Below are 17,967 nucleotides of genomic sequence, written 5' to 3' on the forward strand. Positions count from 1 at the left end.
CTCATAGTGAAAGCTAAATAGATGTTAGTTGAATTGGTGGATGGATGGGAAGGAAGAAAACAGAGAGAAAAAAACAGTAAACCAACTGGAATTGGTAGGAATAAAACATGAATACAGTGAAATCAAGATTGTTACGCTTGGCTGCTTTAAAAGACTTCAGATCTCTAGATCTAGATGAAGACTATCCAAAGATGCTAAAAAGAACTGGCAGAAGTGGTCCCAGAACCATTCCAATACTCTTTGAAGAATCATGGAGAAGAGAAAAGATAATGAAGATTTTTCGAACGGGAGGAAAAGATATATTCCATAGAATACAGACTGGTGAGTTGGCAAAATTTTGGAATAGTTTTTAACTATTTATTTAGATAGAATTTATTAACTCCTTGCTATAAATTATGAAGAAATAAGTGTATTTCTACATCCTCCATCTACTCTACCATAGGAATTTTTGGTTGGTTTTATTATTATACTTAGTCTAGTTGTTATCTTTGGATCCTTAAAACATATTTACCCTTCCAGTACTTGATTTATCAGCTATGAACAGGGTCTGCTGACCCCTCACCCATTACAAGATAGCAGGAAATTAGTATACTTATCCTACCTCTCACCTGCTCTATCAGTCTCTGTTGTCTCCCAACTTTTTTTAATACCACTATTTCTGCATTGTCAAGTTCTATAGCATTTATATGCTTTTACGCAGCCATAATTCCTATAGTTGATTAGTCATAGTTCTACATTTAAATTCACTCTCTTCTCAAAATAATCCTTTTATCCATTTTTCCATTCATTGTTTAGTTCCCTCAAGGCTATCCTCTAGAAGTTTCTTTAAGAAGGTCTCATAGGAACCATATTTCCTACTCTCTTGCATGTGTAAAATTATCTGTCAATTGTGTTTATACTTGAATTATACTTGGGCCATTGTACAATTTGTGGGTCACATTCTCTTTCTCTGATGTCCATGTAGACATGGATTGTTATACTCAATTCTAGCAATGCGTGTTGTGATGAAGAAGTTTAAAACCAGCCTGAGAATCTCTCACATAATAGGTGACGATTTTATGGCCTAGAAGCCCATATGCATGTGTCTTTTATTTACAAACTGCAGTTACTTTACAAAGATATATCTTGATCTCTTTGTCTGAATGTTTTCTTGGACAGCATGCTGCCCTTTAAGCCTGTAGACTCACAGCTGTCTTTGTTTCAGGAAAGCTTTCCTGAAATACCTTGTTCTGCTCTCTTCCTGGAAGCACAGATTATACACATCATAGAGCTTTCTTTGTCTTCCATATCTACCATTTTTCTCTAATAAGTTTTAACTCTGTTATTTTCCATTTCATTTTTCTCAAGCCTGTCTTCCATGTCTCTGACCTTTTTCACCAGTGTCTTTTTGCCTTCATTTCTGGAGTAGTAGTATTTGTCCTTACGTTAATTTTATGATGTCTGATGACTTATTTTTCATGTGTTCTATGTTTATTTTGTGTGCTGTTCCACAATCCTTTTTGGTTATTTTTCCTCCTTTTTGCAACATGTTTTGCATCAGTACCACATTAGCTTGTTTTCAATTATTCCTTGAAGTTGCATTAGAGGAGTTCTTTACTAGCTCTGCTCTGTGTGAAAGTATCATTTTCGGGAGGAGCTGAGAGAGTGAGTAGGAGAGTGGTGAGTAGTTGGGAGTGAGTAGTTTGAGCATCATCTGTTGTCTATATAAACTCTTATGAGTACTCCTCCTCGTAGTTGTGATTCTGCTTCTCACTAGCAAGAAGTTTCCCTTGTTCACAGGAAAGCCCTCTATATATAGTTGTGTGTTTGTTTGTGTGTGTGTGTGTGTTTAGCATTATATCCTTTAATTTCTTCAGTCTCTACTTCCTCTGCCACTATGTGATGGTCAAGCAGTGTTCCAGGATGTTCTCACTACCAGCCTGAAAACTGATTTTGTTTCAAGACAGGGGTCCTTTTTTTTTCCTCACTCAGGTCATGCCACCCACCTTTTAGGCCTCTATTCTTGGCCTGAAATCCAGAACAGGCATCTTTGGTCCATTCTTTACCCTGATCTAATTTTTACTGCATTTGGGAGCCCCTACTTTTGGGGACAAGGGCTAAAAATGCTTTCAGGTTTAATCAAAGATGGAGTTTTTGTTTCTCTCTCTCATTTTCCTTATAGTTTTTGGTTGGTTCCGGAGAGGAGAAGGAAGCAAAGATGTCTTCACTCTGACATATTAAACTGAAAGCTCCCTAGAATACATTATTAAACAGATGTTTTAAGAGCAGTTAGCACTAATCACTGATATCCAGCCTGAGTTCACTAAGAAGAAATTATGCCAAACTAACCTTAAGAAATTTTATGAAAAGTTCATTAGACTGGTAGACCAGGAAATATCATAGACTTTATTAAGACATCTGAGTAACTTGTTTTATTATGCCTTCATGAAAAAGAAACAGTAGTTGAAAAATAGTACAATTAGGCTGATGTCACTGGTTGACCAATTGAACTCAAATAAAATTGACTGATGGATGGACAACAACCTGAATGTCCCAGTGATAGTCCACAGGGCTTTGTCATTGACCCTTCCCTCTTAAATGTCATCAGTGACTCAAATGAAGACATAGAAGGTAGGAGATTCCAATTTTTAAGCTGCCATTAATGAATGTTGGTTGGAGAAGAGTATCTTCTGAATTATGAATCAAGAAGAATTTCTAAAGTTTGAGAGAACAGGCTAAAATCAAAACATTAACATTTGCTAACTCAAATTCTTACACATAGGTAGAAAAAAAATAGTTCTGTGATAGACAAGCTAACAACAATTGCACATTATAAATAAGATGCTGGGATATAGGGAAAAAGCAAATTTAATGTAAGTCTTCCATGTGGTGTAACTCTCAAAAAGGCAGATTTAATTTGAGCCTGAGTTAACAGTTACCTAGAACAAGTGAGATGATAAGCCCTTTTACTCTGTACTGGTTGAGCCATGTTTAAAGTACATTGTTCCAGTTTGGTTACTGCAACGGAGGAGGGACAGATGCCTCAAGGGGATGGTGATTGCTAATTTCAGATATCTGAAAGGCTGTCACGGATGTCTTGCTGGGAAGAGGTGTGGGGGCAGTTTGATGTCAGCGAGAGAACTAGAATAGATTGTTAAGAGACTGTAGATGTAGATATCAAAAGTGACAACCATTTCCCCAATTCCAAGGAGCGCTGAAAATGAAAAAAGAGAACAAAAAGAATTGTCTAAAACTCTCTGCAAAGATGGTCATCTCAGTCTTCTTCCTTAGTTCCTCTCCATGGTAAATCCATTTAAGTTACCCAAAAGAAGTCAATTATGAGATTTGAAAAAAACAACAACTATGGAATGAATAAAAATAGGTCTCTAATGTGAGGGTGCTATACTTTGTCCACGCTGCTACAATGTGCAGGGATGAACGGTGAGAACCACTGACCCACAGGAAAAAAGGCTGAAGTGCACTGAGAGTAAAACTATTGGGACTTACATCATAACTTAGTTTCTGTTTTCCTCCTTTAGAGAGACATATTAACCCTTATTTGCATCATAAAGCCAGAATGGGTGAGCATGAATCTGTTTAAAAATAATATAAATGATTTAAAAATCTATTTCTGATCTGGACTTTGATTAAGGATTACATAAAATGTAAGGAGAAAGGTTCCAAAAGAAAGAAAAAGAAGGAATAGGTGAAAACAAAATCTAATTTTCAAATGAAGACAAATGACTAGCTTATAATAGCACTCTAAAACATAGCTGAACTGCAGGCTTTAAGGATCAGCTGCATGTATTTGCACATCCTACTAAATGAGAGTCAAGAAATAAAATACAAACTCACAAGCATCAGGAGAACTGGAGAAGGGATTTCAGTCAGACAAGAGATTTTAATGCATTGTTTTAGAAGAATGAACTTGGAAAGAAAGAACCCATTTATTAAGCTGAAGTAAGACTGAATCTCCAAGAAACTCGGTGTTTGAGGTGATCGATACAGCAGAGAATAAAGCACAGGGGTGCAACTAGAGAGACTGTTAAAAGTGTGTGTACAGAATAGTCAAGACCCCAGAGCCTGCCCAACATGTGAAATGTCTGCAGCCAGATGTATACTTTGCAGAAAGACAGCAGAAGTCTCTCTTCTAAAGAAGCTGAATGTCTCCCGAGAAAAGACCTTTACATAGTGACATTTTGGACTACCCCATAAAATGATCTGCTTCCAACTGATCTTCTTAAATCATAGTCTGCAATCAATAAGCCAGCTCAAGTACACTGAGCATACACACATTTTTATGTTGCCAAATAATATTGAGATACCAAGGATTAGCAAAGGAAAGTTTGCAATCTGAAAGAGAAAAACAAAGGTTAAAAGAAAAAAGCTCATCTTGGAGGGAACAAAGATAAATTTTCTTTAATTCCCTAAATTTAAGAAAAATAAAACTAACTTTTATATTTGTAAATATATCATATCCGTAAAACAAGAATACGATGCTAATACAAAAGGAAATCAGAGAATAAGGAAGAGCTCTTAAAATTAAAAAGAATTACCAAAATAAAAATTTCAAGAGAGATGGAAAAATAAACTGAAGTTGGGGCCGGCTCCATGGCCGAGTGGTAAATTTCGCGTGCTCTGCTTCTGCTGCCCAGGGTTTCGCAGGTTCGGATCCTGGGTGTGAACATGGCAAAGCTCATCAGGCCATGCTGAGGTGGTGTCACACGTGGCACAACCAGAGGGACTCACAACTAGAATATACAACTATGTACGGGGGGGGGGGGGTTGGGGAGAAGAAAAAGGAAAAGAAAAGAAGACTGGCAACAGTTGTTAGCTCAGGCGCCAATCTTTAAAAAAAAAAAATAAACTCAGGGAAATCTCCCCACAAGTAAAGCAAAAAGAAAAAAATAAGCGGAGAAAGTTAAAGAAAATATAAGAGACTTAGGAATGAATCCAGGAAGTCCATCCAACTGAGAAGCTGCAGAATGAGTGAAAAGAGAAAAATGAATGAAGGGAATTAACAAAGCACTAATAGGAGACATTTTTACAAACGGAAAGACATAAGCCTCCAGGTTGAAAGCGTCCTCATAGGCCCACATGAAGGCACATCATCATGAAACTTCGGAAAACCAGCGATAAAGCGACAGTCAAAAGCTTCTAGAAAGAAAATAAATGTTATCTACAAAGAATTGATTGGCCAAATGGCATCACACTTCTCAACTACGTTGGATGCCGGAAGACAGTGGAGCAGTAAATCTCATAAATCTGAGGGACAAATGATTTTCAACCTAGAATCCTATGCCCTGCCAAAGTATCAACTAAGTAGAGATGTACAGTTGTCATTTTCAGACCTACAAGAACTCAGAAATGTCACTCCCCACGCACTCCACCTTAGGAAGATACTAGAGGATATGTTCTATTAAAACAAGAGAGGAGAACATAAAAGAAAACGACGCTGGATCCAGAAAAGAGGGCATCCAACAGAGAAGATAAGTGAAGAGAAGTCCTAAGATGAAACCTATGCAGCAAGCAAGCCTGGGGAGGAAGCAGTCCAATTTGGAGCAGGAGGCTAGAGGTATTTATATGGTTCTTTACAATGATGTTACCACTGATATCGATTGAACTAAAAATATTGCTGTAATTGTATTAGAGGATGGAGGAGGGGTTGCATAAGTGAGGTAAATCATTATCATGAAAAGATGGTAAGTTATGTGTAAAACCGGTGGCAGTATAAGCATATCATTTAGCAATAACCCTTAGAAGTATCAGCTAAGAGAATTAAAAACAATTATGAGTTGCTGGACAAGATTGGGGGTGCATCGGGGTAAGGGTTCCCTGGTTTTCATTATAAGCCTTTAAGTTCTATTTTTTTAAAAGTATGTGCATTATTACTTTGATTAATTTTTTGAAAATTACAATAAAAGCAAATTAAAATGAAATAAACCTCTACATTTAAAAAGAAGATAATCATTATTCTCAGAACTGCTTTTAAAATATTCATAAATGCTTTTTTTATTGGGTTCATAATAGTTTACATCATTGCGAGATTTCCGTTGTACATTATTTCTCGTCTGTCACTACGTAAGTGCTCCCCTTCACCCCTGTGCCTACCCCCCACCCCCCTTCCCCTGGTAACCACTGAACTGTTTTCTTTGTCCATGTGTTTGTTTATATTCCATGTATGAGTGAAATCATATGGTGTTTGTCTTTTGAATATTCGTAAAGTCTTATCTAAATTTTGAAAACAGTAATTCTTAGGCTCTTTTTCTTATTTCCAAATAATATTTGAATGCTCTAGAATAATATCTTATTTTACATTAGAGAAACTTCCACACACTTCCATACTGAACTTCCATCCTCATCTTGGAAAAGTTTAGTTACTTATCATTAATGGCCTTTAAATCTATGAGGCAGTCCTATAAACACAGCCACAAATCGAGTCACCCCTTAGTATTTTCTCTGTGGGGTGGATAATACTCACCATGGGTTAAGTTTTATTCATAAACTAGTGGTCTTCTCACCCTGTTCTACAGTAGGCATAAATGTCCTGGAAACAACTGTACTCTGTTACTGGTAAATCGATTGAAACAAAAACAAACAGCAATCATTTCTGGAATATCTGTGGGATGCAGAGCTAAACATTACATGACCCCAGTACTCAGGAGCTGACTGCCTAGGGAGGAAAGTAATGTATATATACACATAGACAGAGCCCAGAAACAGGACCAAGTGCCATAGGAGAGAGAAAACCAAAGTGTTCCCTCTCCATTTTTTTCTTTTCACCTTAACTTGGCTGTTTCCGGAGGAAACGACTTCCTCAGTTGCCATTGCAATAGGAAGCCACGCTTCTATCCCTTCCTTGCTGCTTCCAGGTCATTACCTCCTCCTTTACTTCATGCAGACTGCCTTGCGCTTTGATGCTTCTCTCATCTGGCTGTCTCACTCTCTGTTTTCCTTCATCTTACCAACGTTATTGACTCCAACATGCTCATTTCATATGTAGGATTTTTACAGGTAGTTTACGTTTTTTGCAACAACTGCAAGTTCTGTCTTTGTTTTTCACTTGGATGACCCATCTGATATCATAAACTAGAACTGAGCCTGTGGCCAGTACTATCAGCGGAGCTCTGGGTCATCTCACCTGCTGGGTACCGCTACTGTGTCCACCACTAGGTGAGGGCTTTGGAAATGGACCAATCTAATTACCTGTATACTTGCTCTGGTGGTTTGTTTCTTTGTTTTTGTCAAGAAGACTGTAAGAGTTAAATCTGCTAATTGTATTAGTATGTTTGGACCTGTCACCTGATAATCAGAAAGCTCATAATAAACTTTGTTGTGGACGTGCGAGGTCATATGTTCTACAGGACCCACCTCCATGTCATCTCTGATCAATGCACAAATTATAGTTTCCTCTGTGGTTATTTATCCTCCCCTCACTTCTTATCTTTATACTCTAATGTGCTTTTTTCTAGACTTATCCTCCTACCTCTCATAAACTTTCCTTCACTTCCTCCAGAAACTCTTGTTCACTGGAAAATAAACTATTCTGTACAACTGGTTTTTTCACTGAATGACCCCTCCAACTACTTCCTGTCTTGACTGACACCCATGTCTCAGCTGGAGATGTTAATCTTCTCTCTCCTGTTTTCCGGAAGTGAAGTTCACATCCTCTTAATCCCCAATATTGCTTTCAGACTATTACTCTTCCACTCTTTTATACTAAAGATGTCTCCTTTGAATCTCCAGATCTTCACTTGGATTCTCATACATCAGGATTTCCTGTTTTTCTCTTACTTCCTTGATATTCTCCTTCGCACTCAAGTTGCCATCTCTCTCACTGGCCTCATTGGATTTCCCTCTTAATTTTATTCCTGTGCTTTTTATGCCAACTATCTATTCTCTGCCCAACAGTCAGAATGATCATTCAAAACTGTAAATTAAAAAAATGTGGCTCAAAATACTTTAATGGCTTCCAACCATAGTTAGATCAAAATCCATAATGCTTATCATGGTTTTGAAAGTCTTATAGGATCTGGTCCCCAGATCTGTGATGCTACCTCTTACCATCCTTTTTTTTTTTTCATTCAACTCCACTTAGGTCAAGGAGTGGCCTCCTTGATGATCCTTGTACAAGTCACTCTTGTAGCAACCCGAAGTGCTTTGTCATTACTATTCCCTCTCTCTGCAAGTTTTGTTGCTCACATCTTTTCATGGCTCACTTTCTCATTTTATTCAGATCCCTGCTCACCTTCTCAGAGAGACTTTCTCTGACTAGCGTTCATCATCCTTCTTTGTCCCCGCCCTGCTCTATGTGTCGCCATTATACTTCTCATCTCCTGACATATATTGTTGTGTGTATTTAGTTGCTTACATGTTTATTACATACTCCTCTTCACTGGAATGTGAGCTCCTTGAGGGCATGGGCCATGTTTTACTGTTCACTACTGTACCCCTAGCACCTAGCATAGAGCCTGCCATGTAGTAGACACTCAGTAAATACTTGACAAATAAATGAATAACCTCTATAGTTTCTCAAAGTCCATGGTTCCCTCTCTTCTTGCTTTTCTCTCTAGCCTTGGCCATGTGCTGTATCACCGCAGTCACTCACCAGCACCCTCCACCTCCTCAGTCACTTCAGTCCAACTCCCCTACTTCTCTCTCAAAAAACTCCACAGCCATTGATGGATTGGTGACATTTATGAGTTTATACTTTTGAGGTCTGCTGGGCTTTAACCTGTCCTGCATTCCTTCTCTGTGTCCCTAATCAGTTCTGTCTTCTATTTCCTATAAAATCTATTTTAAATCTCGACTCTTCCCTTCACCTTCTCCATGAGGAATTTGCTTTAACTGTGCACCTTTGTCCCCACCAAAACATAGATAGTCTTTGAGTCTCATCCACTCTCGCCTTAGCTGTGATCTCGCCCCAGGCAACTCCCCAGTTTGGCTCTGGATGCTTCCCACCTTCTCAGGAAACTTGCGCAAGTGATTCCTTTTCTTCCACCTGCGTTTTTCTCTCCATCTATTGGCTTACTGGCCCCCTCCTAATCCCGCATGCGCCCTTCCTCTTTTGAATTTGCCTGACTCATTATTTATGCCTCTCTGCATGTTTCTTTTGCTTTTTCCCTTACATTTTAGTTCTCTTATTTTAATTAATCTCCCTCATTAGTCTAAAATTTATCATCTTAACCGTTTTTAAGTGTACAGTTCAGTAGTGTTAAGTATATTCACAGTGTTGTACAACCAATTTCCAGAATTCTTTTCATCTCACAAAACTAAAACTCTGTCCTCATTAAACAACAAATTCCCATTCTCCCCCCACCCTCCCCCTGGCACCCACCATTCTCCTTTCTGTCTCTATGACTCTAACTATTCTAAGTACCTCATATAAACGGAATCATATACTATTTGTCTTTTTGTGCCTGGCTTATTTTCCTTAGCATAATGTCCTCAAAGTTCATCCATGTTGTAGCTTGCGTCAGAATTTCCTTCCTTTTTAAGACTGAATAATATTCTATTGTGTGGATAGACCACATTTTGTTTATCCACTCTCCTCTCTATGGACACTTCAGTTGCTTCCACCTTTTGGCTATTGGGAATTAATGCTGCTATGAACGTGGGTGTGCAAATATCTCTTTCGAGACCCTGCTTTCAATTTTGGGGGATATATACCCAGAAGTGGAATTGCTGGGTCATATTTTAATTCTATTTTTAATTTTTGGAAAAACTAACATACCATTTTCCATAGCAGCTGCATCATTTTACATTCCCAACAGTACACAGGGTTCCAGGTTCTCCACATCCTTGCCAACACTTGCTATAGTCTGTTTTTTGCTGTTGTTGTTGGTAGTAGGTATCTAATGGGTGTAGGGTGATATCTCATTGTGGTTTTGATTTTCATTTCCCTAATGACTAATGACGTTAAGCATCTTTTCATGTGCCTGTCGGCCATCTGTATAACTTCTTTGGATAAATATCTATTCAAGTCCTTTGCCATTTTAAAAATTGGGTCATTTGTTTTTTGGGATTTTTGTCATTGCTCTGATTTGTCTTTGAATCCCACATAGTATATACTGCATTACCTTGCCCCGCTTCTGAAAACTTGGGTTTGGGAAAGTTGGATGGCTGTTGGGGGTTGTCACACAGGGTGCAGACCATATCTGCACATACTCTGAGGTCCTGGCTGGGTCTCAAGTACATTCAAGGTTCCAACTAAACCCCTAATTAGTACTTCTGGAAACAACAGCCAGGAGTGCCATCTGAGGAAAACTCTTGCGTGGTCCATAAAAGATTTCATTGCCTCATCCTAAAAACCCACATCAGGTGGCTTCCCAGGAGGAAAGGTGTCCTTGTCCTAGGGTCAGACTGCTTGGGGGAATTTGGAGGAGTCAATGTCAGTTTTCTGGTGTGGGAGTTAAGTCCAGCCTGAATTATAGAGATATGCTCTCCATATAGATGAGATCAGAACTCAGGAAGAACGAACTAGAAATCACATCGAGAATCTTCAATGCAGAGGAGGTCATTTTTCGTTCAGTAAACATCTATCATGTGCCTAAGAGCCAGGCACTTGGCTAGGGAGGTAGAAATAGAATCACAGTTTGGGCAAAGTTAAGTCCTTCTAGTTTGTATCTATCAAATTCCAGAACATAGAGAAGTATTAGAAAACTAGATGCCGAAATGGAGAAATATTAGCCATTAATCTCTGCCTTCTTCTCCTGTCTTCTTGACACTGTAGCTTTTGCTTTGATTTCCTTCTTTGACAATTTAGGTAAAAATTATAATGGCTGATTAAAATGTGCCATGTTGGAAAGGGCAAAGGAAATGAAAAGATATTTTTCTTTATTACTTAAAAAATCTGTGGTTTAATCAACTGCTGCTTCTCCCCACCTATAGACTACAGAGTGCCCCCGGAGCTAATGAAAGTGTTTGCTGTTAAGAATGATTGTTCCAGAGACTTGATCACAACCAGCTTATCAGATGACTAAATGAAATAACACATGTGAAAGCTTCTAGCAAAATCAGGGTAGTGGGGGTTTTTCTTTCCTTTTTTCTTTTTTTCTTGTCTACTCATGAAAAAAGAGATTACTAAGCAAATTAATGAGTAAGCAGGCGAAGAAGTAAAGTGCTCTTTTATTTAATAGCAGAGGCATTTAGCAGCAGGCCTCTATCCACACGTTGAATTTGCTAACTATAATTGAGTCCCGTGTAGTATTTACGGCATTTACAAGGTTCTTAGAAGCCTTAGAGTTCTGTCCGCCTTCCACTTGTAGCAGTGTGACTGCAATCCTCAAAGAGAAAGAACAGTATTGCTTTTTAAGTGTCCCATTAGTCAGACTGTTCATTTACTTAAACCAACACCCTCTCATTTGTCCCCCTCCCCCTCCCTGATTGAAAACCCTGCAGGCAGCAGAGGCAGGCAGAGCAGGAGAGCCTGGCATACAAGGCCTTTGCCATGCACACTGTGATCCAGCTACAGCAAGCTCCTGGGCACCCCTCAAACAAGCAGTGCCCTTGGCCTGTGTACTGTCCTTTGCTGCATCTTCCTCTGGTGAGCTCCTGCTCATCTTCTGCCACCCAGCTCACAGAACTCATTGCCTTCTCTGAGCCACCTTCTCCAGCACCTGTCCAGTAGAGGGAGGTACTGTGCCCCTCCCTCTGCTGAATTCCCACCACATCTGGCCCATGTCTGTTAGAACTCTGATTACATTTTAAGTCAATGATGTGTTCACAGGGCTCTCTCCCCCAGTGGACTGTGAACTGGAAAACAGGGACTGAAACTGACTCATCTTTTAACCTTTCCACCCATCCTTAAATACCTACATAGTTCTTGGCCAAGTAGATACTCAGTAAATATTTGGCAAAAGTTATTATTAGGATCAGGAAGGTAAATGGCAGTGTGGTCAAAAGGAAAAAAATATGAAAATAGTGGAGACTCTGAAGTAAAGAAGAAAAGAGATAGAAAGAGATTCAGAGAAACGTGTAAGAGAGGGAGTAAAGGAGTAAAACACAGATGCTGGGAAGCCAAGTAACACTGAGAAAGGGAACATGGCGAGGTGTGTGAAATAAGCGTGATACAATGAGTCATCACTTCATACTCTTGGGCACTTCTGAAGCTCATCTAGCCCCACTTTTCCCTAGAAACGAAGAGGGATGGAAGGCAGAAAAGGCCAGAGGGGGAGTGAGGCAACCAACACTACAGGTTATGAGCTTGGCCACTGCCTTTGGCCTGAGTCAGGAACTGGCCTGCTCCCTTGGCCTCCTTTTCGTCAGCCTTTCTCTTCTGATCCAGGGCTGAGCTTTGTCTCCTCTTTTGTTTGCTACATGGAGGTTCATGTATACAGAAGTCATATATGTGGGAACAAATGGGCACATGTGTGCATGCTTGTTTCCTATTGAGTTTTTTTTTTACTCTGAAAAGAAAAATCCAAAGGCAGTGTCATAGGAAGCCCCTACCTGTCCTTGCCTTTGCTGTGTCAGAGGGGAGTATTTGCATAGCTCCCTGGGAAGGCTGTGGCTCCTGCCTGCAGCTTTGCAAGAGTGGAAAACTCTAGTGTGGCCCCAGCTTGCTGAACACATTAACCGTGCGTGAAGGGTGAGATATTGTCGAAATAATGCATGTAAACATGCCGTAGGATTTATTGTGTCTTTATGACGAAATGACTTTTGGACTCACTGAGCTCTCTTCCTCACAGGAGATGTGCCACTTGATGAAGCCTTTTGGAGTTATTTCTCGGGTGACCAAAAAGTGTCTTGTGCCTAGAATGCAGCACTGGATAAAAGTCAGGAGCCCAGGTGGCTAGTGTGGGCTCTGCTACTCAGTCTGAGGCTGAGTTTTCTTGTCTGTCAAATGGGAGTAATCTCACTCACCAACCTCATAGGGTTACTGTGACGATCAAATCACATGATTATATAGGACCCTTCATGTGACCAACATTTCACAGTTTTCCGGTGATTTCTACAACCATTCTCTCATCTAATCCTCTCAACAACCGTGCCAAATATTTTGATCCTCATTTTGCAGATGAAGAAACGAAAGCTCAAAGAGAAATGACTTGGCCAAAGCCACATAGCTAGTAAACCAGGATAATGCAAGTTTTCTGTTTTCAAACTCATCTTCAATTATCCCCAGACACAACCTGGCTACTCAGAGCTGTTGGCTTCATGGCCACTGTTTCTTAACTTCCCTCATGGCTCCTCCTCCCCACAGCCTCTGAGAGTGCTCTGTTTAACGAATTAATTAGCTTTTGCTTTGTTTCCCCCTTCTCTCCTACTGTTTCTGGCCCCTAGAAGAAAACACTAGCAGCTCCAACAAAGAAAATCAGCACCACCTTCAACATCGTGGGGACCACCTACCCCATCAACTTGGCCCAGGACACTGAGTTCCCCACCATCTCCAAGGGTGCTGTTCCCAGTGTCTCCTCCAACCCAACAATCATTCCTTTGCCCAAGACCACCTATGTGCTGGACAACCCAACTGAGACCAAGACCTACAACAGTGTCAGCAAGGTTGACAAAATTTCTCGCATCATCATTCCTGTGCTCTTTGCCATTTTCAGTCTGGTCTGTTGGGCTACATATGTCAACCGGGAGTCAGCTATCAAGGGCATGATCCGCAAACAGTAGATAGTGGGTGCGCAGCAACCAGAGCACTGTCTACCCTAGGAAGCATCCAGGCACCCAAACCCTGGGGCTCCCCTTCGTGTGTTTCAGGATCTTTCATTTAACCCTCTACCAAGCCATGACTCTCAAATCATATTTATGAATCTCAATGAAAACAAAAAACAAAAAAAATTGCCCCTCTAACATTGCTGAGTGTACCCTCAGAGCCAAACACTGCCATTTGTCCAATTGCTCATCTTAGTCTGCCAGTCTCCCCCAGCTGAGGGCACTGCATGTATTTTACTGCACTCTGCCCTCTGCAGAAAGAACAAGAGACTCTACTACCTATAGTGGGAGCCTTGGCTGTTTGAGAGGTCCACACCAAGGACAATTGTTGACTGATCCAGATCAGATGATTCTGACTCACTAGGGAGCTAGGCTGGGCTATCTTCTATGGGAAAGTCACCTCCCTGCCAAGACAATTAGTGAAATATTGGATGGGGCAAGAGGGTTGGGCTGGGTGGTAGTTGAGGCTTGAAGTCTGGCTCAAAAGAGAGGGCTACTGGCAGGCAAAAGTCAGATTCTATTCTCCATACCTGCCACACCCCAAAGCCTAGCCCAGGCCCAAGAACTTTGCTCCCATTGTGTCAGGGACCTCTGGTCCTCTGTTGATGCTGATTCTGAGAGGGGTGAATCAGAATAGAGTTGATTTTTGAGTCAACTAAAACATTATCTTTATTACCAGTTTGATAATATATTATTTATAGGCCATTTGATCTCATTTGTTCATAATGAGAGTAAAAAGGACATTTATAATTATAATTTTTTTTCTGAGGAAGATTAGCCCTAAGCTGACATCTGTGCCAATCTTCCTCCACTCAATATGTGGGTCACCACCACAGCATGGCTCATGAGTGGTGTAGATCTGCGCTCAGGATCCAAACCCACGAACCTGGGCCACTGAAGCAGAGTGCACCAAACTCAACCACTATGCCACGGGGCTGGCCCCTATAATTATAAAATTTTTATAAGGTAGCTAAACTAAGTCTCAGATGTTTGAATGACTTGCCTAGGCTCCTTACAAGTGTCTGTAGTAGAGAACTATCTTGCACCCCTTTCCAAGGCCAAAATGAAGACATGACTGAGAAGCCAGGTCCACCTTGACCTCAGAATTGGCACAATCTCAATAGGCCTGCTGGGTCCTGAAAACAGTTTGGTTGGACGCCTAAAAGAGTTTTAGAAAGTCACAATATGTCATCCAAGCAGACCACTTCTAATAGTCACAGCTCAAGGGAATGAGATTGTTTAAGATGGCAGCCCCAGCCCCTAGTCCAGAGTATCCTAGAAGGCTAAAATAAAGCCACAGATGGCACCAAAAGCAGATTCTCCCTGCCCACTCTGTGAACAACGCTCCTAAGGGGTCTATCATTAACTGCTGGTTACCTTTTCACCCATCCTTCCCCCATCCCCTGCTTCCTTGCCATTGCTGGGGTAATGCATGCCAGTCCCATTATTCCTAAGACTGTGTCTGTAGATAAATTCATGACTAGAAGAGTGTGGTGTCGTGGATCTGTGGGGATGGGGGGTGGGGTGGGTGGGGCTGCTAATGATCCTCTTAAGGAATTTAGAATGAGCCTGACTTTTGCCTCTCTGTAGAAAATGTTTCCAAATGCTTTGGTGCAATGTTTAGCAGCTGTTTATTAAACTCTCGCTGAATTATACTTGGGCTGGCGAACTTTTTTTGGTCACTCCTTGCCTAACACAAGCAGTACTCTGTTCTTGGCTTTCACCTCCACTCTCGTGCCACCCTTACTTTCCAGTTCTTAACACCATTGGACTATGCTGGAAAAAAGGTATATCCAGAGCAAGAGACCTACTACAGTGATCCAAAATGGAAGCCATGTGAAAACATAGCTTTGATTGACTCAGGGGTCTCATTACCCAATATGACAGAGAAGGAAACACTTGTATTGCTCCCTCTGCTAAATTCACCCACTCCCAGGACATAGAGAGAGGGATTTTCGTTGCAATTCTAAAGGCTCTCTCTCTTTTCCATTGATTACTATTTCCCTTAGGCAATAGTCTCCTTAGGTGATAGTTATTAAGCAGAAGGAGAGTGAGTGGTTGGTTGATCCACGTGTTGGAAAATGGATGATGACCCTTATTTCTTACAGAGTTAGGAAAAATCTGGGAAATAATCTCATGAGATCTGCTTGAGGAAATTGCATGGCTCTTAAGGGATGGGGAAAATCTCCTTGGGAGAGCATTTTAAATCATATAAAAGGTTTTCTTGTCTGAAATAAAATCAGAGACTTGGACAGTCTGACACTTGGTGCATGTTCCAGCCCTGTGGTCATCTGATGGATGCCCTGCTGCCCTAGCAATCTCACAGTCCCTGACTAGTTCAACCGTGCCCTGAGAACAACCATGCAAGGCACACATGGCTGCCTCCCTAGCAAAATTGCCTGATACCAATATTTAAGTGTTGTCGTTTCCTTGAAAACCTTTTGAAGCCACTTTGCCTCTGAAAACTATTTCCCTAGTCTTAGGGGAAATCTCAAGCTGTTCCCATCAGCACTTCTGTTGCTGAGCTCCCCTAGAGTTTGAAACCCTACGTCAAACTGGAACCAGCATCTCTGAACTCAAGTATTTTATGATATTTAGAGCATCAGAGTCATATCCCTAGCCATTCTAGAGGCTGCTGGAAGAATGTCTCACACAGTAGGTATTCAATAAATATTTATGAATAAATTGATGCGAATCTAGGTCAGAGCTATATGGGGGAGAGTCTCTTCAGGGCGGTGTTGGAGAGGAGACAAGCTAAACCATGATCAGTGGAGATTAATGGAAACAAATAAATGCAATTTGTAGCCTTCTAAAGCAGCTTGAAGAGCATCCAAGTACTAATAAATGTGCTTTGTTTTAAGTCATTTTAAATAGATTTTTCTTGCTTAAATAATTGTTTGCTCCTATTGGCTTTTAAATCTGGGAGGTTCATTTAATGGCCTATTAGTTCCTCATGCTAAAAGTACTGAGGGCAGGAGAGGAAGGCACGACTGGGTACCAAGTCCCTCTGAGAGCCCACTGGCCCATCGAAGATGCACCTGTGTTTTGACACCCTTTTGAGGGCTTCCAGTCTGAGCTTGGGAAGAAGGCCCTCCAGAACTCTGAATCTTTCCAAGAAGTCTAGCAGGAGATGGAATGAATGAAAAGGGAAAAGGAAGAGAAAGAATTGGGAGAAAATCTGTCAAAGAGGCCCTAGAATTGGAGGCAGGGATCTCTCTTCAGTCGCAACAGCTTCTAATTACACAGGCTCTCTTTCTCCTGGAAACATTAATCATGTGACCATCCACTGGAGTGAGGCTAAAGGTGCCTGCCCTTGTTGACTAGGCAAGCTGCCCTCTGGGGCCTCTTGCCTTTTCCATCAGAGAGCAACCTTGGACCTGTTATGCCTTGCATCTGCCTCAGCTCAAACAATTTGATATCAAGGGGAAAACATTGAGAAGAATGAACACTTGGATTTTAGCCAGGGCTTAGTCCCCTCACAGTTGCTGTGTGACGTTGGACTAGTCCCTCCCCTGAGCTAAGACTTCATCTCCCCTTTCGTAAAATGTGGTTCTGATCAGAGACAAGTCAACAGAGTACCCCTTCCAGCAGCAGCTGCCCCTGGTAGTCCACTGTGCCCCCGAGTATCACCACATCCTGGGGCCCCCACACCAGCACACTCCAGGAGCACAAGCCCCATCCTTTGGTTGCCTGTCACACAACTCAGATGAGTTGGCAGCTTCCAAAGAATTTGATTAAACACTAAGTAAGCACAGCTAGGAAGCTAAACCTGGGAATACAGAGGCCAAACTCTCAGGTCTATTAGTGATCTCCTTAACACCTCCCCACACACTATATCCTCCGCCTGAGCTTCATGTGGGAGTGTCTTGTGTGATGAGATGCAGGATTATTGGTGGCCCAGCTCCAGTCTTAGCATGGGACAAGTAGGGTGCTAAATTGAAAAGATTAAGGGGGTGCTAGTACCAAGCAGGGGGCCTCCAGGTAAGCCAAGAGCATAGATTTGGAACAAAAGACACCTCCTTTTTTCTTTTTTCCTCCAAAGGTTCAGCTTAGGGGAGGACAGAAATCCTCAGAAGGGAATTCCCTAAACTTCTTGTGACCAAATCAACAGAAGTCATGGGATCTCTCCCTTCCCTTTGTCACGGGCAAAAGATGGACTCCCTCTGTCTAAGGCCAGTCCCTACTTTATTCTTCATCCATGTTCCTCTCTTCTAAAGGAATTCTATTTCTGTTATCTGCTCTCAGTGAAGCTGCTCTTGCTGAGTCACCACTGCTCTGGTTACTAAAACCTAAAGGCATTTTTCAGTTATGTTACTTGACCTGTCA

The 17,967-nt window shown here is 41.2% G+C and overlaps 1 protein-coding gene across 14 annotated transcripts in view; it reads left to right on the forward strand.

The window, feature by feature from the left end:
- Positions 1 to 15,296, forward strand: part of LOC138921855 (gamma-aminobutyric acid receptor subunit alpha-3-like) — an 85,858-nt gene extending 70,562 nt beyond the window's left edge. For all 14 annotated transcript variants that reach the window (XM_070257437.1, XM_070257444.1, XM_070257448.1 and 11 more), the window contains one exon: positions 13,264 to 15,296. In XM_070257437.1, the coding sequence (XP_070113538.1) occupies positions 13,264 to 13,599 (336 nt within the window). In that variant the 3' untranslated portion in view covers positions 13,600 to 15,296. The remainder of the gene's footprint in view (positions 1 to 13,263) is intronic.
- Positions 15,297 to 17,967: the final 2,671 nt, after the last annotated feature.

Source organism: Equus caballus, chromosome X, assembly GCF_041296265.1.
Source record: "Equus caballus isolate H_3958 breed thoroughbred chromosome X, TB-T2T, whole genome shotgun sequence".
In the NCBI taxonomy this organism is placed as follows: Eukaryota; Metazoa; Chordata; class Mammalia; order Perissodactyla; family Equidae; genus Equus; species Equus caballus.